Source organism: Lichenostomus cassidix, chromosome 20, assembly GCF_008360975.1.
Source record: "Lichenostomus cassidix isolate B80296 chromosome 20, HeHo_3.0, whole genome shotgun sequence".
Lineage (NCBI taxonomy): Eukaryota > Metazoa > Chordata > Aves > Passeriformes > Meliphagidae > Lichenostomus > Lichenostomus cassidix.
Window position 1 is genome coordinate 3,428,302 of NC_139500.1, and position 25,281 is coordinate 3,453,582.

At 40.2% G+C, this 25,281-nt stretch overlaps 1 protein-coding gene and 1 long non-coding RNA gene across 3 annotated transcripts in view; one reads left to right on the forward strand and one right to left on the reverse strand.

Annotated features, from left to right (window-relative positions):
- Nucleotides 1–25,281, forward strand: part of GNAS (GNAS complex locus) — a 131,639-nt gene that overhangs the window by 85,836 nt on the left and 20,522 nt on the right. For both annotated transcript variants that reach the window (XM_085079145.1, XM_085079144.1), the window contains exon 5: nucleotides 9,334–9,431. In XM_085079145.1, coding sequence (XP_084935271.1) covers nucleotides 9,334–9,431 — 98 coding nt within the window. The remainder of the gene's footprint in view (nucleotides 1–9,333; nucleotides 9,432–25,281) is intronic.
- Nucleotides 2,686–4,954, reverse strand: LOC146428558 (uncharacterized). Its single transcript, XR_014855950.1, has 2 exons — nucleotides 3,036–4,954; nucleotides 2,686–2,914 (listed from the first exon to the last, which is right to left on the reverse strand). It is a non-coding gene; the product is annotated as an uncharacterized LOC146428558 (long non-coding RNA).

The following is a 25,281-nucleotide window of genomic DNA, read 5'->3' on the forward strand; positions in this document are numbered from 1 at the left end:
GTACAGTGTAATGCTAGGTTAAACATCCCCTTTAAAGCTGAAAATTTAGTATGTTGGAGATCTATTAATTCAACACAGTTGGTATTAAGAAATTAGGTTCCTTGAATACAAGTAGTAGCATATGGAGAAAGGAAAAACATAGTACTAACTGAAAGGAATTCTGACCATATAATCATGCTGGTGTTTTAAAATATTGCAGTTTTTAGTAGATCAGATCTATAGCTGAGGCTTCCAAATGGCATTTCCATCGTTACTATCCCTTGATGCATTTAACTTAACACAACTCTACGTGTGTGTTTTCAGCGTCAAAAATCAACCTCATGAGTAGTTTCAATAATTCAAACTAGCTGTATATCTGTCTCAAATATCAGGTGATTTTGGGTTAGCTGGGTTATAAAAGTGATATTTTTATTCCTGTTCTGCATACCAGACAGTGGTTAGGATATTTTCTCCATCCCCAGTACCAACTAGAACAGTGGCCTTCTTCTCATCCCTTTCTTTTTGCTCTTACTTTTAGAAGAGGGAAGGAAATGTTCCCATTTTATCAACATTTCACACTCCGTGATCAACCAAATTGAACCAAGCTACCAAATAAAACCTACTTACTTTGGGTCACAATCCATTTATAATTCTCTGGTTTTGATGAAATATTCAAAATAGCCAAGCAGGATTTACAGCTGCCCATTTTTAATTGATCTGGACTCAGCCGAGGAAGATGTCTCTTGAAAATACCATACCAAGTTCAGAAAAATGGTATTCAAAAAATAGTAGAATCAGAGTATTAGCTTTTAAAAGGCAAAATATCAGAGGAATGACTCCAGCCTATATGGCTCTCTAGATTGAGGATGTTTAGAAGAGATGCTGATGAAATTGTCTGCAGGTCTCTTGGTCCCAGTTTCAGTTTTATTACACTGCTCCATTGTAGTTATTTTGAATCTCCCACCACCACTGCTGCTGAATGGTTTTATTATGGTTTCTGAGTGGTGTCCTTGAGCTTTACCACACTCTGGCTTCAGCCTCAAAGGCAGCTCAGCATCCCCTGTGCCCACAGCCAACCCTTCCCTCCTCTGCTCACCGCCCTGTGCCACCCGCAGTGGGCCAAAAAAACCTCCTCTGCCTCCCCGGTGTAAATCAGACCATTGAACCAACCCAGGGTAAAAATAACCCTGGTAACCCTTACTCCTTCTCTCTGCTATTTTGGGGAGATTATTTTTAACAGGGATCAGTTTTGAGGGCTGATTTACAACCTGGCCCGTGAGCAGTGCGGTACAAAGGAGGTGGTGCTCAGTGTGATCCCTGAACCTGCAGCAGGGTCAGAATGGGGGTTTGGAGTGCTTGAAATGGTTTTGACACCAAAATCTTCAAGAGGGTAATGAGATAAAATGGTCTCAGTAAGAAAAGATGTGAGCTGGGATCTCTTTGCTGCCAAAAGTGTTCCTTAATTATGTAGGCAACAGAACAAAATTATCTGTCCCTGTAGATAACCACCCTGATGGGTATAATGATAGATATATTATTATTCCTGTCTAAATACATCATGGGAGAAGAAGAGAGCTGTTCTGGTTTGACAGCATCACCAGCTTTATAAAGTAATGACAAACACATTGACTGCAGTGGGGGACATTTCCCATGGGGATATCTCAAATGTCACAGATTTTAGGGTGTGAAAATTGGCAAAACATTTCCTTTGGTGAGGATACTCCTGGGAAGCTGGGAAAGGTGGGAGACAGAGCCTGGTTTTTTGGGCATCTGTACAATATTTGTGCCATTTGGATAGTTACCACAGAGAGAAAACTTGGGGCTCCAGCTTTTTCCTGTCCAGATTTTCTTTATGACTTTGAGCAAGACACTTCAATGTCCTGTTTACTTTTTTATAGGGCCCTCTGTCTTTAGTGTGAAAGAGTAATAAATGTATATCTTCAAGATGAATCTTGAGGACCAAAATTTGTAGAAAATATGAATATGTAAAGCATTTTTGCCTCAAGAATGTTAATGTTGTTCAGAGAAAGGATTGGGAAGTCTTACAGACTATCAGTGATGTGGTGTTAGATCCTCTGCAATAATCCTTACTTACTCTTTTTTTAATCTCTATTATCTTATCTACACAGAGCAGCTCCTTCTAAATGGGCTTCCAGATAATCCAATTGAGTTTACCTGATCAGAGTTTAATAGGAACTTATGTAAAGCTGGTTTTCCTATCCTTTAATAGCAGAACTAAATTCTTGAATACAGATTAATTAAAGAGTTCTTTTGAAACCTTCTTTTAGGATAGGGTCTGTGAGGCAGACAGACGCTTGATTTCATTTCTGTTTCTCGTAATTGAAACACACATAACTACGAAGGATTTGCAAATGAATCTCCTGAAATCTCTGGTTTTTGTCTACATGGATAAATGCCTGGTAGGAATGTTTTCCTTTTATGTATGACTAGCAATATCTAGCAGATTTTGGCATTGCCAAAGTATTTATTGGAAGTGATTTTTTTTTTTTTTTTTTTTTAAATTTCAGCCCTTTGAATTGTGCAGTGCTTTCACTGAAGTGTTCGCACAATTCTGTTGAAATCCCACAAAGAATTTCCTTAAATTGGAGAATCTGCAGCCCAGGACTTGAGACAATGGGCATTATATACACATCTTTTCTGTAGTCCAGTTGCTTTTGTAGTACAAAAAAACCCTCACCCTCTATGTTTTGCTTTATTATGAATTTATTTGATTAGTATTTGAAATAAATGCTAATGCTTTATTCTGAACTTATATTTTTATCCGGTAAATTCCCACCATACCAGAGCATATTTACAGGTTCAGAAGTTCACGTGACTTAATTTCTCTTGATACATCATCTTCGTTTTCCTCAGAGCAGTCTTAAGGAACAAGGACAGATTAATTCAATTTATGTTGAAATAGAAGAGCTGTCGGCTGAATTAAACAGGAAATAGGCCTAATTTAATATAGAAATTCTTAATCATTTTCTGGTTTTAATCACAGTAAGAGACTATCACAAAACATTGGTGTATGCACAGATGAAATAAAATTATACCTGTGAGCCTCCCTGCTACTACAATGGATCCAACCACAGCCCTTTTGTGCCCAGCTGACTAGTTGGGGTTTTCAACTAGTCATACATGACATTTCTTCAGTGTTCCAGTAAAATTTGAGATTTTTTTTTTAAAGCTCCCAGGAAAGAGGGTATCTTTTTCTTCCTAAAAAGAAATCTGAGCAATTAAACAGAATTTCCAGTTAATTTACTGTGAGTATATTGTAGCTTCATTTTTTCATGTAGACTGTATTGTGAGTGTATTCTGCTCCTTCAGAAAGGTTGTAAGATGGTTAGTGAGCTGTCCTTGGGATTTGTCTGAATTTAGAATGAGGAGAACTATCTTATCTTACATCCTTTTCTGTTGGTGGAAGTTTCTGGCAAAAAGAGGCTTTTTGTTTCCAACCTGAGAGGAGGCAGCAGAGTTTAGTGTGGTCCCAGGTGTTTGTTCTTGGCACCATGCAAGGTAATAAGGTCATTTGATTTGCCTGTTCAACTTTACTATATATTCCTTAAACAAAAAGCAGCTAAGTGATGTAGTATGAAAGACATTTTCCAAACCCTAATTTAAGGCGCAAAGGAAATTTCTCCGAGTTTTATTAAACTTTCCTTCTTAGATGAAATCTCTAAGAATAGCTGATGGTTGAACTGCCTCTATCACCACTCTGCACTGCCCTGAGAGAGAGCAGGAATGAGGTAGAAAACTTCTTTGTGCCTTTTATGCTGTCAGGAAGTTTGATGCATTAATGAATTGCCTCTTTCTATGTATGATACATTTGGAAGGAGCAGAGTAACACTGATTATTTGGTTTAAAATTGCAGAGGAATCTTGACAAAACAGGGAGCAGGCTTGGTGCTCTCACCAAAAGTGAGTTTTCCTCCCTAATTAACACGAGGAGCTGTGTTTTGGTATCAACGGATGAAGTTTCAATTAAACTTCCTATGAAAGTAGAAATGAAAGATAAATGTTAGTGAGGATTTTTGACCAAAGGCACGTTGTAGTTTATGGGTATGGATTTGTGTGTTGGCACATTTCTCAAATGCTGTGGTGTTTGGAAACTCTTAACAAAGGGGAATAATGTGACTTCAAACTTGACAAAAGTTTCTTAAACAGAATTCCCTTCCCATTGGGCAATCCTTGCAGCCACGTCCAGTTTAATTGGTACTACTAGAAGTTACCAAGCAGAAACACAGAATATTTCAGCATCATTCTTCTTTTCCAAGCATGAAAAGCTGTTGATAATGAGACTGAATCCTTGCTGAAAATATTTCTGACTGAGTTATGGGAAGTGCTGAGTACACTGGCCTCTCCCAAAGAGTTTGTGTTCAGCTCTGGACACGTGCCAGTAACTGGAGAATATCTTCAACTATTTGTAGGTATGCGTTTCCTTTGTGATATCATCAGCATATTTTCCCTAAAATAGCAAGCAATAATTAACACTTGTTCACACCAGCAGGAATGCAGATGTTTCCCTATTCAAGTAAGTGGCTTATTAAACTGTCTGATTTGACAAATTTAACACATTCTAGTATCCCTGCCCATACTTGGGGAGAGTGAAAAGATGCCATGAGTTCCCTTGCAGTCAGTAGTGATCACTTGATTTCAGACCCCAGCAGTGAGAAATCAATCCATCAGTTGTGTACTCACCTCTGGTGGAAGGAGAAGTTCAGCTCTGTGCAGTTAGTCTCCCAGTGCTCTGTGCTGCTCTGCCATCCCGTGACCTTGCCTTGCTGCAATGCCTCGAGTGTGGAATGCAGCAGAACTGCCTGCCTCTCCGGGAAGGAAAGTTTCCTGCTCCCCCCTAGCACAGTCGGGCTCTAAAGGGGTTTGAAACCAGTGCTCAGTGCTGCTTTGCAAAGCTCAACACGTTGGGGAGCAAATGTCCTCCAGGAGACAGTGCTGCAGTCAGAAGCTGCTTTGGTTTGACCTTTAATCGTTAGGTTTGGAAGTCGGTGACCTATTTAAAACTCTTATTATGAAATGTGCAGCTCCATGGGACAGTGAACTTTGCCCAGGAATTGAATCCCAGTTTTAACCACAACATTGTGTAATGGTTGTACACACCTTTTAGGAGGCAAGGTTTTTTTTCAATGGCATTGACTTTTGCTGGAATTAGTAAATAAACTGTTCTGTTGAAGGATCCACCCTATATTATATTTTACAAAGAAAAGGTAATGTTGCATGTCCATGCTAAGTTTCCTGTGAATATGGTGTCACAGTGGCAAGGTCTGTGCCAATGTCTCTCCCTGCCAACATCCTAATGCCTATAAAACATTGCTTCATAAACATTTTTTTTAAAGTCTCTTGAGTATTTATATATCTGGAGGGAACAAAGCCTTGTAGACAGTATGTCCAGTTATATCTTTCATTTTCTACTAATATTTTATCCTTTTAGAGTGCTTCTCAAAAGCAGATCTTGGTTCCTTTATTGTTTCCCAGGCCTGGAGTTTGTGTCTTGAGGATTATTTTTTTATCAACTGAAAAGCGCAACCCCCAAGTTCTTTAACGCTTCCTGTAGTTTGACTTTAAGCAAAACCACTGTTTACCTGCTGCCATTTATTCAGCTCGCTGAAATTTTCCTTTTAAAGTAGGTTTTCAACTTGATTAGACTGCATTGCCCCTTTTCTAATCCAGAATTGTGTCAGCAAGATCTTTCTGGAACAAAGAACCATTTTCCAAGCATCCCTTCTACTTTTCCACTGATGGGTTTTATTTTTTTCTCTGCAGAGATTCCTGTAAGTGAATACAAGTGATTTACAAATTGACTATTGACTCATTGTATTGGGAAGCTTTCAGCAGGTGGAGAAATCGCCTCATAAATAAAACATGAATAATGAAATACATTTCACAGAAATGCAGCTTTCTAACCATTGTGGTGATAAGGCACCATGAGACATGAGGTTCCTCATCATCAGCAAGTCGTGGGTCTTGATCCTGCAGTTATCTAAGCAAGACCAGAGAAGTTTACCCAGACAGAGGATTTTCTCCTGGTTTTTATAGTTTCCCAGAAGTGGAGCCTGTTGCTGGGGATTGTGCCCGGAATTCCAGCTATGCCCCTGCCCAGCCTGAGCAGATTCAGTCAGGCCCTCTTTGTTCTGTTCAGATCTGGGTTACATTCACATTCTTTTCCCTGAGTGTTCTCCTCAAGGATTTTTTCCCTCTTTAGGGTTGTGTTAACACTTTGGGAAGTGTAAAGTGTGGTCTGGTGGTGAATAAATGCTCCAATCCTGACACAATGCCTAGGAGGAATTCACTGCTCACCTTCCCTGCTGGTGCCATCCTGTCACCACTTCTGTTGACTTTTGCTGCTTTACACAGCTTCAGCTGTACTTTAAACAGGATCTTGGGTGTGTGTTGTGACACTGCAGCATTTTCTTTTTTTTTTTTTAATGGAAAATGACATAATTTGTATTTTTTTTTCCAATTTTAAGTATGCATAGGGCAAAGATGGATAATATGATCATACACTGCAAATACTATGGATCATTTGGAACCTAACATTCAAATCCTCTTTGTTGTGGAATGTCACCTCAAACCAAATTGTTATTTAGTATTATTTGTTTATTTTAGCTGTTTTGTTAGGAGTTCCATTTTAGAGTGCAAGAAAAACCTGTGTTGATGCTGCTGTAGAGTCTGTTATATTAGAATGTGCCAGCAAATGAATCAGTGTTGTGGAAACAAGAACCAGACATGTAAGGACTAGTTCTCTGGCTATTTCTTTTCAGGAAATTTTCCTGCTACTTTTGGTTAATTTGTTTCCTAACTCATTATTTTTAGAGCTCTCATACAAATTATACCTATTTAACTAAAAAAAAAAACCCAACCCTGTTGCTAACTTGATTTTTCTAGTGGCCTCTGAAGCCCCTGTTTTACCTAAATACATAACAAATCTTGTGGTTTTACTTGCCTTCCCTGAGAGTAGCCCCAGGCTACATTCCATGACTCAAATGGGATGCTGAGGATTTCTTGTGTTATTCTTTTTCTTAAATATTATTTCAGAGCTGTGGTTAGTGTAGGTGTACTGGGGAGGAGGGAGAATCTGGGTTTTTGCAACCAGCTACTATGTCTTAATTCCAAAATCAGTCACTACAGTAAGGAGGCTTCTAATAAAGCAGGAGATGAACTCTGCAAGGTTCTGCCTTTGCTGGGGTGAACACCTTCAACAGCAAAAACCCATCCCAAAGGAACCCCACTGTGTCTTAGTATAATAACCTACTACTCTTTAGTTGTTGTAGATCCTGATTTTGAAACCCCAACAAGTTCAAAGAATGTGAAATTAAATTCTTTTTCCATCCCACATGGACAATTAATAACCATCCTGAGAAGATTGCTTAAGTATTGCTGGTTATAGTTCAGATTAGCAGGACAGGCATGAAGGCAGTATTAAATATTTTATTGCTAATTTGGCCTAACAAGGCACAAACACTGATCTTTATCCCATTATTTTAATTCACATATTTTCTTAGGAATTAAAAGTGCCTTTAGAACACAGGGAGGACTCTTCTAAACAATATGTAACTGTTCTGGTAAACTAAACCCTGAGCTTTCTGCTATCAATGTGTTTATTCTAGGGCCAGGAACTGGCTTTATTTTTCATCCCATTTTAAGATCTGATTGTGGAAACTATTCCAAATGTAAGGCATGGAGTTTAGAAGGTCTTTGAAATAATTGGTTTATATCAGCTCTCTACCAAAGTGTCACAGTTGTAGTGAGAAACAGTAATGAGGAGGAATTTCTGTGGCAGAGTTTTTTTTCATGAACAGTTCATAAAAGCAGGGAACAAACTGAGATCTAATGCTGTATATAAACATCATAATCGCTTTAAAAGAAATCAGAACAAAATTTAGATGTGTATTTTATGTTTACTCTCTCATGTATGTGCAGGTAGTGAATACTTAACAGCTATAAAAGCACAATCAAATTTGATGGGCTGCTTCCATCATTGGTATTCACAATTGTGGGATCACACAATCACATATGCATTTTACACCTGCCAAGAAGAGAGTGCTCTGAAATTCAGCATCACAAATTTACTTAAGATGCCTTTACGTATCTTTAGGATGCAGTTTAAAGGATCTGCTCTTCTGCTACAGTTCAGATGTTAGTTAAGATTCTGGTAGGAATGTGAATTTTTTTTTAAAACTGTTTTCAAAGTGAAACTTAGGAATGTCTCCTTTCTTTGTACTACACCGATAGTAAAGGAATGTGAGAGACTGATATCCCAAGAGATGGAGAACCTTGAAGCAGTACCATGACTATTCAAAATAATACATTCTTCTTCTTTAAAATAATTCTGCTGTAAAGAAGGAGGATGGGGAGAGATAGAATATATACAACAACTATTTAAAAGGCCTTGTGCTGGTCTGGGTTAAAAAAAAAAATATTTGCCACTGAAAATCAGAATGAAAGTATTTTGCCCCAAACACTTTAAAGCTCAGAGAGATAGCCATGAAACACCCATGGTCGTTGATAGGAGGAATGCCCACAGTGGTGTCTGTGTGTATTTTAGTCACCAGGCTGCTGCTGTTCTTTCTAAGGCTGTTCAGTTCTTAGACTGATGGCCAGAAGTTCAATCCCATGTTGCACATGCACTGCTGGAGCCAAAGTGCACCTTTTATATGCAGAATGAAAGGGTTTCTGCTTGTGCTGTAAACTCGTGTTACAGGTTCAACAAAACTGAAGCACTGCATTTTTGGCTGTCTGCTTTCATATCTTGCCTTGCAGTTTTTAAGGCTGAGACAAAACATGATCTAGCCTTGTATTGCTGTGTTTCTTCGGCAGTTCAATGTCTTTTTACACTGTAAAGGAATAGATTTACGAAAGTGGTACAGAGTTAAGTAAGATACAGATGTCTGTGTGGTCCCTGAAGATCTTCACTTACTTGCAAAGTCATGTAAAACTTAATCATCACTATCATTCATGTAGGAATGATAGAGAAGTAGTGTTTTCACTGAAGAAAAAAAATAATAATGACAGTCACATAAATGTAACATGCAGTGGCACTGTGAGTTAAAGAGCAAATGTTACCACATAGAATTGATTATTAAAAATGTCAATCAGATTGTCATTTATGAGGCATTAACCCTTCTTACAGTTGGATTCAGTGAGGATGATTGAGAAGCAGTTCTTTAAATGCTACAGAATGTTAAAGTCAAACTAGGAAAGCCAACTGAACCTGTGAGGTTCTAAATCGTGGTCAAAGATCCTTGTTAAATCTGCTCCACTTCCTGCTCATTGCAGAATGAAACGATACATTACTATTTGACAATTCTCTTCATCTCTAACCCATTTCCCGTTTCAGGAGTTTTATGAACACACAAAAACACTTTGGCAAGATGAAGGTGTGAAAGCCTGCTACGAGAGATCCAACGAGTACCAGCTGATTGACTGTGCACAGTAGTGAGTATTGCTCCTTTCCACTGATTGTGGCTTCGTGACTGAGGGACAGGGACAGTGCTTTGGTGTCCTGGTGCTTGTTTTGCCTTATCCTTGGAAAAGGGATGTGTGCTGCATGATGAATTCTTGGTAATCAGCTGTTCAGAGAGGTGGGACTACCTGGTGTTCAGTTACACAATGTTGAAAACCTGGCAGATGCTTTCAAATGGTCTTAATACAGGCTGAGCCCTTAGGGAGGGGACAGCTGGATTGTCTCAAAGGCCAAATTTCCTGCCTCTTCCACTTGTCCTTTCCACATGCCAGCTTCAGGTGCTGCAGCAAGTTTCAGTAACATGGAGAGAATGTTGGTGGGAGAGAAGCCCCTTTGTCACTTTGGTTTCTGGTGCAGTTTATTTAACTGGAAACAAAGAGAGGGGAGCAACAATCATGGGAATCAGCCTGTGATCAGTCACCAGAGTGCCCTCATGCACATACCTGACAAAGTCATTCTCTTCTGGCATTTATACTGCTGTGGTAATTAGTATTGTCTTGAGAGACTGCTGCATGTTTGCAGTTAGTTATCACATACAGCAATATAATCTGGGGATCAGAATTCTTTTATGGCAAGGTGTTTGAGTTAATTGTGACCATTCCCGGTACTTTCGTTGTGCATACTCAAGAATTGCAGGACTTAAATTTGAAATATTAACAGTTAAAACTGTTCTCTGTTAGTTTATATTCTCTCTCTACTTTTTATGGAGAAGCTGAAATAAGGTTTAATGGTCAAGAAAATGAAGGTTTCTCGTTTCACATGATGATGGCAACTACAGTTTGTCAAATACTGCATCTCTTAACATCTGATGAAATAAAATCTGCAAGGTTCTTCTTTTGTTTGTTTGTTTGGGTAGACTTAAAGGTAAATCAACAATTAGCTCTGTTTGAAAAGAGACAAGAGAGATAATTTTAATATGCCTTGCACAGCTCCAGGTCTGTAGGAGCCTCTTTGAAGTTTTGCCATTGTTTCCAGAGTGAGTTTGTTTGATGTGTAACGATGTCTTTTGCATTAGGTGACTAATGTTTGATCATTTGGCATGGAGCTTTTTGCAAGTTCAGTTGCTACAAAATAGAAAAGTACTAGGACTTTCATTTTCAGTCAAGCATTCAGTAAATTTTGTGTTTCTAGTGTAAAGTTGATATAAATGAGGAAAAGCTGGGTTTGTTTCTGGTTAGTGTTTGTTAATAGTCAAATTCTATGATGGGAAGAAGGAAATATTGTTGAGCACTAAGAGGGTTTTGTGTTGCCCTTTTTCTGCCCTGAATGCACAGAAGAAAGTTAAAATTCTTATCATCCCAGGACATTGACTTTTCCATGGATCAGCAGGGGAGGTGGCCCTCATGATGGCTTTACCATCCTGCTCCATCTAGTGGAACACTAAATTCTACATCATGGGCTGTTGAGCCAAAAATAAACCTTGAACATTGCTGACAAATTAGATTTCTTTTTTCCCTAAAGAAAATAAAATTAAAATTGCTGTCTCCTTCTAAAAATATTTCATAATTCTAATATTTATTCAATATGATAGTGAAGTGTATGATGCTATAGTCTTGCCAGAAGGAGCTTTCTAATTGTTAATTTTGATAGTTCTTGGCCTTTCTGGCATTTTTGACCATGCAGTGGTGTTGTTCTTAATAACAGAATATGCATAGTACGAGTTTTTTAATGGCAAAATATTTGCTTGGAGGTTAGTGTCACTTTGAAATGCTGAACTTGTTTTTATCACATTAAATTTTCAAGGGACGTAACAAAAATTGCTTCCTGTAAAATCTGACTTCATTGATACTTTCAAATTAACCTGGTGAGCCTATGCTAACAAAAATGTGGCAAAAACAAAATATAAAATTTATCTGAGATTTATTAAAGGAGGACTATTTTAATATGAATGTTACAGTTGTTAGTGCTAATACAATTTAAAAGAGAATATTGAGCAAACTGTGTTGGGATTGCCAGTTATTTCAGAGAGGAGTTTTGGGTTCTGAGCACTTAACCCCTTTTGAAGTCACCATTTAAAACAAGAAAGTCATCCTGGAAATGGGAGATGGAAAAGTAACTTTTCTCTTTCAAGATCAGTCTGGCTTCCAAAAATCTTTTCTTGCTCTTGAAAGTTGAATAAATTCTTAAATATTAATGGATTCTTTGCTCAGTGAATTGCCTTAAAATTTTAAACAATGTTTCTTGTTCACAAAAATTAACTTTTTAGAGTTGTTTGTAAAAAAAATTAATGTTTTTCAGCTGTCATTTTTTTGAAGGGTGAATTGCTTAGTGTAAAGTTTGTCTTGGTATGGGCTTATTTAACATTCTGAATTCTTTTAAAAAGGAGGTTTTTTCACTGTTATGACACAGTTTTATATAGGAAGCTTTGCAAGGAGATTCTGCTGAATGCTTAAAAGTCAGTTTTGTCTTTTAGCAATTCTGCTTTGCCTGGATAAAAGCTGATTCTCCATGCAGACAGCTTAGCTGTAGTCCAGGAGAATGAAGGGATTTCCAAGATTCAGGGCTGGGGAGTCTGGGAAAGAAAGATGTGGGGAGATGGCAGCTTGAATTTCTGCAGAGTTTGTGCTGAGGAAAGAAGGGAATTTGCTGATGGGTCAGGAGCTCTCCTGGATGGACAGAGCGGGAGGGAAAAGCCACTTTTTGCTGCGTGTTCATTCCCAAGAAAGTGGAAATAAATGTAATTCTCAATGTTTTAGCTCCCTAACTCCCATGTAGGGGTTTAGAGTCTGGAAATGGTACTTTTCACCTATTCTGGAGCAGTAATTTTAAATGTACAATGCTTCCTGCTCAATCTCTACAATTTTCAGTGCCTTTCCAGAAGAAGTGACATTATTTCATACTTGTATTGCTGCTCCACTGAGTCTCTGGTTGTGTTGGCTCAGAAAAGATGATTTTACCAAAAGCCACAGGTACTGTGCTGGCTTCCCATGTCCCTGCAGCTGTGATCTGTGGAGGTGTGAAGCTGGGAGGCCTGGCCAGTCACCTCATCTGCTGCAGAGCCCTGCTGGTATCCTGCCCTGTATCCTCGAGCTGCCTGGCTAAATGAAAATGTCACTTGGGAGGAACCCTGTTCATTTTGAAAGAGTAGCTGCCTCTGCTCGTCATGAGCTTTACTGTACTTCCTGCCGAGGCATATTTGACAGTCTTGAGAGGCAGAGAAAGGAAAGAAGGTTTGTTTCCCTTTTCTTAGTTGGCCTTGCTAAGAAATCAGTTTCAATTCTGCATTTAGAGCAGCACGGTCTGTGACGCTGTCACCAGTTTCGTTCTGTATTTCAGCAGTGAGGAGGGAGCATTAGCTGTGAGGAGCCCAAATTTCCTTGAGGAGCCCAAATTTCCTTGCTCTTGCACCTTGCAGGGATGTACACAGAGTGTGCATATGAAGCTGCCATGTGATCCTGCTCTTGGCTAGTAATAAACAGAAGAGAAAACCGAAGTGTCTAGAATACAGAAAATCCCAAACGGTGTTAAATTATTTACCATCCTTCATATGTCTTCCCTGAAGGCACATGGTTGCATTTTATTTAGAATATATTACTTAATATTAAAAACAGAGGAGCCATTTCCACTGTGATGTGCCAAAACCTGTTTGTCAAATCTGCCTTCTGTCGAATACAAACAAACACGATCTCTTTGAAGCGCTGCTGTTGCCAATACTTCTACCTCAGGTTCCATTTGAGCAGCTCTGGTTTTAAAGGCTCCCAGCTGCCCAGCAGAGCAGTCAGAGTGAGCAGGATCCCTCCCCAAGGAATGTGCTGTTGTGGCATGAGGACATCAAGGGTGCCCACAGTGTCCTGGCAAGTCTTGCCCAAAGCCTGGGGATGGCCTGAAGAAACTTGCTTTGATGTCAGGAGCCTTTGGGTTACCTCTTCATCAAACCAAAAGCAGAGCCTGGGTACTACATGAGCCTCCTAGTGCTTTTTCTAGAGTTGCTAATATTAGGCTGTGCCCACAACTCCCAGAATTTTTGCTTTAGCTAGCCTTGGCCACTCATTCGATTCTGTGCTCCGTTTTAACGCTGCGCTTTGCCTGCGAATCTCCTCGCTGGCTCTTCCTGGTTTTGGCTGGGGTGGAAAAGGAAATAAAGCGAGAGACAGTGTTTGCAGCCCATTTCACACCCTGCGATGGCAGGAAGGGCTGGAAGCAGAGCCCATTCTCACGCTATTTCCTGCCGCCAGCTCCTCTCCTGCGCTGCCATTTCGGGGAAGGACAAGGCGCCCGGAGGAGGCTCTGGAGGTGCACAGTCACGTTTCTGGAACTCCAGCACCAGCAGAGCCTCTCTGATACCTTGAAACGGTGCCAGGCTCCTCCAGAAGGGTTTTATGAGGAGTATTTTTTAAGATGTTTGTTTTTAAAATACTTATCAAAGAAAGGCAGGGAGTGTAGCTATTAGCCGACTGCTGTGCGGGGCTGCTGGAGGATCAGCACGTGTGGACACACGCGTTTTTTAATTTCTAGTGTTGTAAATTCTTTATTTTTTTACCAAGATTTATGGTGTGTTTTATTCCTGGATTTGCAGACTCGTAGAGAGCAATTAAGAGCCCCGATCTGAGCACTTAATGATTTTCTTCCATGTTGATTTCTCCTCGTGACAAAGTTCCCTTCATGGAACATGTAGTAAAGTATGTTTGCTCAAAGTCTCACCTTTTTAAACAGGGCCTGATTTATCAGGGGTGGTTACTACTGTTAGTCTAGTTTCTTATCCATATTATTTATTACTTTTCCCCTTTGACTTTCTTTCCATTCGATGTGATTTTGACAGAGTGGTTTCTCCTGTCTCCAGCTCCTCTTGTGTACTCACATTCAACAGCACAGGAATTTCCCTGGCCAGTATTCCTGGCATCCATGAGCTCCTTACGGACAGTAACAATTATATTGTTAAACATTCCCATGAGGAAGAATAATATTCATGTCCCCTTTCACTGGTCTAAAACTGATGAGCTTGCCTACTGCTGTGTGAATTCCTGGGCAAGCCAAGGAGTAGACCCAGATCATCTAACTCCTAATTTTTGGTCATGATTCTAAAACCCACCTTGCTCTATTCCAGAGTGCTTACAGATAACTGAATAAGGGTCTTTTCCCTGCTGTTCTTCAGCCTGAGGGAATAGAAAATTATGTTTTAAACAAGGTTAAATTTCAATTAAAAAAAACACAGCCCAGGCTATACATTTTCAGCAATCCAGTGCGGTGTTAGATGTATGATGGGGAGCACAGTAGCTCCTGTCTTTGCATGACTTCAGTGAAGTCACTACCAACAACACAAGTCCAGATACATAATAGCTGAATTACACCCAACTTCTCCATGTGTGCCGTTTCTTTTGCTGACTGTCAGTAGCAGGGATGTGCCTGCTGGCAAGTGCTCTGAAAACCAGATTACCTAAATTTAGCCAATAAATGGATTATGAATCCAGCACATGTTCCCACTCTTGTCACAGCTAATCATAAATTCATAATTTCAAGATACACTCGACCCCAGATAAACTTCTCTTTCTTCAAAATAAATTGCATCCCAGTATGAAGCAAGATAAACCAAAAGGTGTCCTGGAATAGGTTGCTTAAGTGTTATGAATTAGGTGTTCCAATAAGGATGATACAAAGGCCATAATGGCAGAAGGACCTTTACAAGTCCAAAATGTGAATAATTGGAGAAGTCATACCACAGCCTTGTGAGGTCTGTGTGATGCCTGCTGCACCATCCTGATTTATTGTCAAGGAGTTTAACTGTTTGCTCCAGGAATCCAATTTCTGCCTCCACTTTCACTCGCAGGGCCACTTGTAGCCCCTTGGACCCTTTGCCTTCCTTCGTCTGCTGCTTGTATTTCTCCTCTGTTCCACACATCTGTGAATGTGCCAGTTCCTTTCTGGCCTTTGGCTGCAGATGCAACTTCTTTTCCCTGCCTGGTTGTAAATATTGGGGATTTGCCTTCAGCTGGAGGCAGGGCTGACCTGCATGAAGAGCATGAAACAGCTGGGTTGGAACTTCTTCCCCAATTTCTTGACACAATCCTGTGTCCAAATACTCAGACTTTGCCTTTTAGTTTAAATGCTTCACTTGCTAATGCCTGCAAGAGTTAAGGATAAACTCCAGTGTTCATGGATGCCTGCTTCAGTGGAAACGGATGTTCATTTCCAATGTTTTCTCCTTTCTTTCACATATGAATGTATTTGCTCTCACAACAGTTATTTCTTTGTTTCAGACAAAATTCCCATGCACAACACTTGCTCAGGTTAGCCCTGGATAAAGTGTATTTTTCAAAGTTTGGCATGAATGTAAGCATGTTATTTAAATAAAATTTCTCCTCAAAATAGTAATCTTTTCTGAGATCATAAGCAGACACCAACATGACTTGGTCAGTAGATTGCTGTGCTCCTGCAACAGCAAAGTTTCATTTTGAATATCAGAAGAACATCAGGAGAATGTCATGAAGACAGGGTTAGATAGCAAACATATTGACATTTTAGTTATCTGGAGGAGAATACTGAGTGGAGTCCAGGGTGTAGTTTGCTCAGGATGTATCTCCACTGATGTTTTACTTTAGTAGTCTGCTTTGAAACCAGAGTTATTACCAAAGAATGTAAATGTATAAGTAACTACTGCTGTATAAACCTAAGAGTGATGCATCTTCAGAAGATAATTCTGTACTAAAAGTATTTGGCTACAGTCCAGAATTCTGCAGACAAAGTTCTTTAGCCAAATTGCTTGATGGGTGGCCTATACCCATAATGTTAATTAACAGAGTTAAAAATAATTCAGTAAAGAGACGAACAGATTCCTCGTTACTAGTGGCAAAAAGGGCAAATTGTGTTGTTTGACAAAGAATATTATGCTTGCCATCACCAAATGAATTTAAACATACAGATAAATTACAAAATATGCATAATCCCAGGGATTACTGTCTCAAAAAGAGAAAATAAAGTAATCTTGAGCTTTTTTTAAAGCAAATGTCAGATGCATATTTTTGTAATTGCTTTCAAGTCTGTTTGCTTCAGTAGTGTCTGGACTTCTTAGTCAACATATTTCTGATACCTGTTCAGGCTTCTGCTTTGTTTTTTGTGGTTCTGTTCTCTGCAAACCAACAAATGCAAATGCTTTTTTTTTTTTTTTGTGGGTGAAGGGAAAGTGTTGCAATGCTATACAGCAGGAGATGGAATAGAAGCCAAAAATTTGGTTAATTAAACTCTCACTAATTTCTGCATTTTAATGGCAACAAGTTCCTCATTCCTTCCCACTGTGCTTTCTTTCCATCCTCAAAAGTTTTTGTTGTGGCATTAAGTTACAGTGTGAGAGAATAGTGTAGAAATGTATGAAAAAAACATATTTTGTCCACTGAGGCTTTTGGAGTAGATGCTGTGAATATTATCTTGGTCTCTTGCTCTCTTGATAGATACAAGTTTGTAATAGATGGATCTTGCAATAATATTGCTTGTTTTTCTGTATTTTTAATCTTATTTTCACCAGACAGAGAATATACCCTTTTTATGGTAAGGAAAGTGCAACAAATTCACCATAAAAATAACTCTTTACTGCAGGTGAAACTTCTGTAATCGCATTGCTCAAAACACATGTTTTGAGAAAATTGGAAAGAGTAAAATAGTAGATTATCTTGTACAAGGTAATCCTTCAGTCCTCTGGTTTTTGTGAAGACAGGCAGTGGTCAGTCTGAATTGGGAATGCATGGATGTCATAAATGAATTGGTCAGAAGGAATTAGGGTGAGAAGTTAAATAAGACGAGGAATTGTGACCAAGTAAACTCTGTAAGTTTATCTTACACTTCAGGTGTACTAGACTTTTGTATTTATTGGAGTTTTACCTGTAAATATGAAAAATACGGCCAGTTTTACTATAAAATTCCCATAAGCTTATAAAGCAGAATAAATGACATCTTGAATTGTGAATATTGGGCTTAATGGTTTTAGCAGTCTTGGATTACTGTACTGGTGAAACACCATAGCTGTCAAGTGGTGAGAATCAATCCAAGCAACTCCTAAAACTCATATTAGTTCCTGAGAATGAATTTTCACTCTCCCTCCCCTCCCATGCTTGTGCAAAGTCCCTTTGTGCAAACACAGAATGCCTCAAACGAGGGTAGTTTTGAGCTGTGATTTGAACAAACAATTCAGTGAGACAGAAACAAGCAGAATAAAAGCCTTCCCCATGGGCTGGAGCAGCCTTCCCTAGGAATCCCTCCTGCAGGAAGATCTGCAGGCACAAAATACAGGGCAAGCTATAAATAAACACTCGAGGAAACAAGGAAGAGCCTGGCGTTGGTTGCATCATTTTTGCACAGCCTGTGTAAGGCTGAGCATCGTTCCTGGGTGGATTCTGTGGGATTTCTCTGGGAAGCTGATGTGGGATACAGTGCTGGACTGGCAGGGCACCCCCAGATCTGGCTGCTGCTGCTGCTATAGAAGCCACAGAAAGCACTGCTGCATCAGCAAAGGGCTGCAGGAATGGTGCATCCCTAGTGCTCACATAGCCACGAACCTGGAGCAGGTGGGACCAAGATTTTTAGGATTTTGCAGTTTACTCCCCTGGGTGGGTGAGTGGCTGCTGGAGCTTTTGGGCTGACCTTGGCAGTGCTGTTTCTGGTGTTCCCTGTGAGCAGGCAAGGCAGCTGTTGGAGCACTGGAGGTGGTTGGGTTTTACAAGAGCTCTCATGGCTCATCTGCATTGCTGCAGGAAAGGAACATCTCAAGATTACAGGATGACAATTAGGAGAATACTTTCATCAAACTACAGACCTAAAAAGATGCTGTAAAACCTCATTAAAGACTTGCTTTGAGAAAGGAATTAAAAGCAACAGCATTCCTAAAGATAGAAGGCAAGAGAAAATTCCTGCTACAAGGATGAAATGAGGCCACTGCATTTGCTGGAACAGTGTGAAAGCACCAGGTTCGATTCCCAATTATTCCCTGGGCTGAACCACTGCAGATACATCACTGCCAGTCCCACTGCCTGCTGCTGACTTGCACGTTCTCCCCTTCATTTTCCTCTTCTGTGAACTGTTCACTGATACACCAAAGCCTTTCCTTCACTGGGGATTTCAGTTTCAATTTCTTTTGTCTGGGTGCTTGCCTGCAATCACAGGTATTGCTGAAGTTACTGGTTTTTAGAGACCCCTGACAAAGATGTCTGCAGGACATTTGGTATAAATTTACCAGCAGGCTCAAAAGTTTATTGAGACCATGTGCTTGCATGCAGAGAACATGGCCATAAAATCTTGCCTTCAGGAGGGGCAGGCTGAAAATTAAAAAATAGATTAAGCTCCTATTAGGTGAAGAAGTTCTCAAACTGAAGCTGAGCTTAAATAACTTTAAATACTTTTTATAATATGTAGCAAAGTTCTAAATAAACTGAAAGAAATTGCTGGCTAATTTTACATGTGATTAAGAGTAATCTTGTAGCAGGATGTCATTGAAGGCTTTGTGATTTTGAACTGATTACTCTCTAGTATATTACACATTGATTTTGTAGCTGACACGTGTTAAAATAAGTTGTTACAGTTAAATATAAATCCCTATTAACCATATTTGTGTTGTGGTTCACTAATTAAGTCTCTGAGAAGGATATGCACCAATAAAGCTAAATTGTAGTGTGTTCCTTATGGCACTGAGGGGTTTCAGTGTCTGGATGGTAATTTACACTTGAAACATGTTGGCTGCCCGGTAAATTTTCTGTGAATGCCTTGGGTACTCTGCAAGGTTCCCCTTCCCCCAGAGGGCTCATGTAAACTGCAGTCTGAGTAAAAGCTGGCAAAGAACTATTTTTAGGAAGCCTCCTGCAGCTGGGGGAGGGAAGGAGCCTTGGCTGCTGGGCTGCTGGAGGAGCCACATCCAGCCTGGCTCAGGTGGCCAGGTCTGCTGGGGGATCTTGGCTGAGAGATTGGTGTTTTTTAAAAAAAAAAAGTCTTTCTGAGCCCTAAGTTATAATTTTTATAAATGAATGAAAATAGCAATATACATCCCAAATTCTCACAATGTGTAAAATTGCTGGTTTTGTTTGTTCATTTTTTGCCAGCGTTGGTAATGCTTGCAAAGTTCCTGAGGTCCACACTGTCAGAGGGATTTTAATTGCTCATTTGTAACGTTGCAAAATTAGGGACTGCTTGTCTTGAAGCTTTGTATCTGGCAAGAAAATTTCCTTACACAGCTGCCTAAAGAGTTTGGCCACTCTCTGGATGTTCTTTAATCAAACTGAGTCTCGAGAGTGAGCCTCCTGATTGTCGTTTTATTTTGGTGTTTTCATTAGCTCTGCCCATCAGTGTGTGTGCCATGAGGAAGAACAGACTTTGCAGTTAAGGTGTGCAGCCTCCTTTTCTTCCCTGGGTTGGAATGGGTTCTTGTTTATTCTGGAGGACTCCCTGTTCACCTCTGTCCCAGGGAGCTGAACTGCTTTAGGATACTCACATTTTGTTATCCAGAGCCAGGCTTGATTGAAGCATAGTTTCACCATTTGTAAATTGGTTGTTTGCTACAGCTCTTCTTTGAGAAGAGTGAAAAACTCACATCTGCAAAAACCCTTGGGTGATTTTGGATAGTGAGATGTTTTAAGTGAAGTCAGATGAGTCAAGGATGATCAATCTTTCATGCTACTAATGCCAAGAAGTATTGTAATGTCATCTAGAATCTTGATCAAGATCTTGTCATCAAGATTCTTGATCTTGAATCTCACACTGAAGTGGTTTGGTTGAAAGGTCGAGAGGATGGGTTTAGGGTTCTCCTGTTTTACCATGATACATTCTTCAAATGGGCATTCCAGAATCTATCCTGCATTAAAATGTGGATATTAGTATGTTACCTGTGTATTTTCAATGCTAACTCTACTTCTCTACCCCTCTTGTTCAAAGTTTGTTTCAAAAATAAGGTGTGTGGTGTGTGTGAAGTGTGGAATAGTCACATGTGAGGTTACAAGTACAACAGACTCATTAGTGCCACAGTGTGTTACCAAGGGAAAGAGTAATTAAAATGGCCAGTTTTAAAGCTTTTTGGAGAAGAACATGTCAGATTATAACTCGCTTTACTGTGATTAATGTGGCTGTTTCAGTCAATTTGAAAATACCAGAATTCCTCTGTGCTTTCTCAGCGTGCTTTGCTAGGTGGGATCCTTGGCCCTTCTCCATTGCTCCTGGAGCACTTCCCTGTCCAGCTCTCTCCCACGGAGCTGGGCTGCTCTGTGATCCAAGCTCTGTTATCATTTAGGGTTCTCACAGCTCTCTCCAGCCTCTCCATGCTCCATTTCCCTTCCCTTCCTTCCATCTCCTCTCCAGCACAGTTTGAACTGTGCAGCTGCGCAGAGCTCAGGCAGGGAAAACAGCACGAGGCAGGACTGGACAGGTCAAAGCAGAACTGCTTTCATTAGACTAAAAAAAACCCCAACCAAACCCCAAGCCTGGCCCTCAACCAACTTTTAGGATCAGAAAGGTGTTGAGCCATTTCCCAGTTTCAATCTGATTGGAGCCGAGCCTTGCAGACGCTTGGGAAGCCGAAGCTCCACTGCTGCTTAATTGCTTCTTGTTTTGAAGGATAATTAGGAACTTCACTTAAAAATAGTAACTTTAGTGTTCAGTCCATTAAATTTGTCACCAAGATAATTTCATTAGACTCCCAGCTGTTTTCTTACTGGAATTGTGAACTAAAAATAGGTGGGATTTCTGCTGTTGCGTGCAGAGGCTGGTACCTCCATTTCAGCTCTGAGTTTCCCTAATGATGTGAAATGTGTTTGTTTCCCTCACAGCTTTCTTCTGGGCTGTATTTAAGAAGGTCCTGCTAATTATGCCAAAAATTGTGCACTGTGGTTTTCTGATAAAGTCACGTGGCTGTGAAGAATATGAAACTGATTTCTCTCAAGACAAGTCTCACAAATGAAAGGTTGATGCCCCACCCAGTGCATTTTTCTTTTTCACCAGTCTGCAAGAGATGTTTGTAATAGTTGAACAAATACCTTTTAAAAACAAACAAACGCTAATGAACACAGGTTTGTTACTATTATTATGAGGGGTGTGATTTACTCTCTCAGCTCAGTTCTCATGAGCAGTCTCTTTGTTGTGCATAATTGAAATCACAATGTAGATTGTGAGATAATGTGACAATTACCGTGTTTATATTGTGTGAAACATGGGGGTTTTTTTTGAAACAAACTTCTGTAATTACCAGAATTTGTACAAGCACATGCTGCTTTTATGCATACATGGTTTACAGGGTGAATCAGGTTGTAATATCCATGTTTAAGCAGTGTTTTTTTAAAGTCCTGAGCTGTTTCACATTTGTTCTTGACATCCACACCACAGGGCATCGTAATGGATTAATGCTGGACATGCAGAAAGCTGAAACAGATTTTTCCCTGCAGAGTTAGATAAGTCTAAATACATGTTTGACAGTTTCTCTGCATACTTTCTTAGGAATCAGTAATCACAGGATCACACAGAAGGGGTCTGGTTGGAAAGGACCACTGAGGCCATTGAGTCCCACCTCCCTGCTCAAGTACCTTACTCCTGAGATTGTGTCCAGACAGCTTTTTTAAAAATTGTGGTTTTTATTGTGATGTTAGTGAAGGATATTTTTTTCCCTTGGGATACCCTTTGACTGTAACTCCACTGAATATCTGCAGTTTGTGCTGATAAAAAGGAATGTAGGTAACAGGAGGAAGTTCTGCTACAGAGCAGTGTGGGGCTTGTGGGGTTTTTTAAAGGCTTGATGCTTGGAGCCACAATCAAGAAAGTCAGTGACCTGAATGTAAATTATATAGGCCTTAAGGTTGTTTTTTTTTCTTCAACACTCTATTGTCTTTAAGCAAAGAAACTGAAAATGATGTGTTAGTAAAATAGGTCTTTCCAATGGAAGTGAGTTCATTCAAAGGAGGGAAATTTTCTTCCTTAATTAAAAAGGATATGCTTATCTGCAGAAGTACTCCAGTGATGTTCCCTCAAAACCTGTATTTAGATGCAGTGTGTAATTCTGGCACGGCTTATTAGCATCTCAGATCTTTTTTAATTTTCTCATCTGCTTGTTGGCAGTCTGTTCCTTGGACTTCCTGTGCGTGTGCGTTCCTACAAAGCAGATAACTGCAATTTTACAAGCTGGAGCGAAACGTGGGTGGGATGGCGTGAGGGAAAAGTGCTGTTTTGAAAGCTCTGCACCTGTCACTGGTTTTGAGCATCACCATCCGTGCAGGGCAGCCAGTGTGTGCAAGATGCTGCAAAAATCTCTTAGGCAGCAAAATGTGGAAGAAAAACAGGAGTGGCTATATTTAGTAGTGGCAGATTATTAACTTCTGTGTAATGTACCAGTTGCTGTGCTCAGACACCCCTTTTTTGTGGTGAATTAATAATTCACTGCTGGGGAGAGGAAGTGGAGTTGAAATGCTGTTGTGTGATAAAAGCTGTGTTTCACATCTGGTTTGGTGTTTATAGACGGTGGATGTATAAATAAGCACCTGATATGGGGTAGGTAATGTAGGAACACACCTCCCTTTCACCAGAACCTTTGAGTGTTCTCTCCAGACTTTCTCCCTGTCTGACCCATCTGATCTGAGTCTCTTCCACCTTGAAGCCTTTGCTGCTGTTCTTAGTGTAAACCACGATCAGGAAGCTCTAATTATAGCAATGCAGAACAAATGGAAATCCTGGAATTGTCTGCAGCACTCTGGAATTGCACGGTTGCAGGTATCAGAGCAATAGGTGAGCCAGCCCAGGACTGTTCCCCTGGAGCTGCCCCATGCCTCTGCTTCCCAGCACAGCTTTGAATTGCACATTTATTTCCAGATCTGTGGGCTGGGAGTGATGGCCACTAAGTTTCAGGCACATATTTGAACCAAGATTGCAATCTGAAGGGTGCTGTAAATCATTTAGTGCTTCTTAAGACATTATAAGAGACTTGCTGGGTTTAGGTCGTTTTGCAAAATAATAGACTTGGATATTGGGCAGCCAAAAAGCCCCAGCTGGAGCTTAGCAAATGTTGATGTGGGAATAAGCACAATGTTTGGGGAAGAGAAATAAAATCTTAGACCCCCTCTCCTCTTTCCCACAGTAGCAATGATACCCATGATTTTTAGTGTCTTTTTTAGTTCAGTTCTTCTTCTGAGACTGTTTAAATGTTTCTTTCATGTAGAAGAAGAAATTTGTAATCTGTTCATGAATAATTTAGGGTTTCATCCATTTGAGATGCAAACATGAGACTCTGCCCTATGCAGACAAAGAGATGGTGAAGATGTGCTTGTCCTTTACTGGAATCATGGCTTTTAGCCATCCAGTGGATTTTGGAGATTTTCTGGAACGTCAGTGAACACCTTGGGCTCTTCAGTTTGGTTTTTCCTTCCCTTGGATTCCCTGCTGCCCAGTTGTGATAGAGTGCACAGGGGTAGGGAATCCACCACTGGTGGTGCAAAAATAAGTGGTTACTCATAGCTCTGGCATACTTTCTTTTCAGTGTAATAAACCAAAAGAGCGTAAACCAGCATCACTGGAGTTTCAGAATTCTTGCCCACTGAGATGAAATTCTTTCCCACCTCGCAGCGTTTGTTTCATGCTCCCTGCACAGGTAGAGCTGACCACACCATTTTGTGTTTGTTTAACAGCCTCAATGGGCAGCATCTTCCCTTCTTTGTTCTCCTTGCCCCCATCCCTGCAGGAGAGGTGGGACTGGAGTTCAGGTTTGCAGAGAACGTGGCAGGAATTTAAATGGAGCAGTTTTGCACAGGGTAGTTCAGCACAGAGGTCCTCTCCAGCCTCAGCCCAAGGGTGGTTTGTGGTCGAGGTTCTGGCACTGCCTGGGAGCACAGAGCCCTTGGGTTGGAGAGGGATGGGGCTGGGGGAGAAGATTCCCTGCCCAGGCTGTCCCAGTCCTTGACTTCAGGAAAGTTTGCCTGTGAGGATGCTGAGGCTGCAAGGGTGATTTGTCTGTGCCACCTCTGCTACCTCCTTAGTCCTAATATTCTTCTGAGTGTAAGGTTCCACCTCAAGGTAGAACTGTGCCTTCTGCTGTTGAGGGCTTTTGGAGTGTAATGCTGAAATAATTATGTTCTATGAATAATACATTGAGTAATTGTTAAGGTAATTACAACACTTTTTATATAGGTAATAAATAGACTCAATAAAGCTAGTTCAAAAGAACTAATTCCACCTGAAGCAGCCCAACGACTTCCTCATTTTAACATTACAAAACAAACTAATTAGAGAATAAGGGATTTTAAGAGTTTTCCCCAAATTTCCCTATCCCTCACCCCTACCCTCCCTCCAGTCCTGTCTGAATTCCATGTTTTGCAGCACCTCACTGCTCCTCTGTGAGTCAGGGACTGCCATGGAAAACCTCCCTGTGCCAAAACCAGCGACGTGACTCTTGGCTGAGAGAGGAAACAGGCAGAGGTTGTGCCTTGTCAGGGATTTTACTTTTCCTGTGCACACTTCATTCTAAATTCTCTGCGACTCCAGTGTTAAAAGCACACAGCTTAGAGAAGTCCACATGAAAAAACACATTTTGCAAATGTTAGAATATGTTTTGTAAATACAGAGTCTATCCTACCGTGTTTTACAGACATTTGAATGACTAGAGCTTTTAGTGCTATTTTAAGGTCTTTTATAGCCAGCTGTGTGTTTTGCGAGGTGAGATTTAAAGTTCATATTTTTGTAATGATTTAAATTCTGCTTCAGAGTGAGTTGAGTCAAGTTAGGTCAGTGGGGAAGTGAGAGGGAAGGGCCAAAATATTTTATTTAAAAGATTCTAAAATGGCATGGCATGTCCCTTGTTAAATTAGGGCTGTGTGTGAGTCTTTGTAAAGCCACATTATTCTGCGAGGTGTCCGTTTTAATTGCAGGCTTAAAAGCACTAAA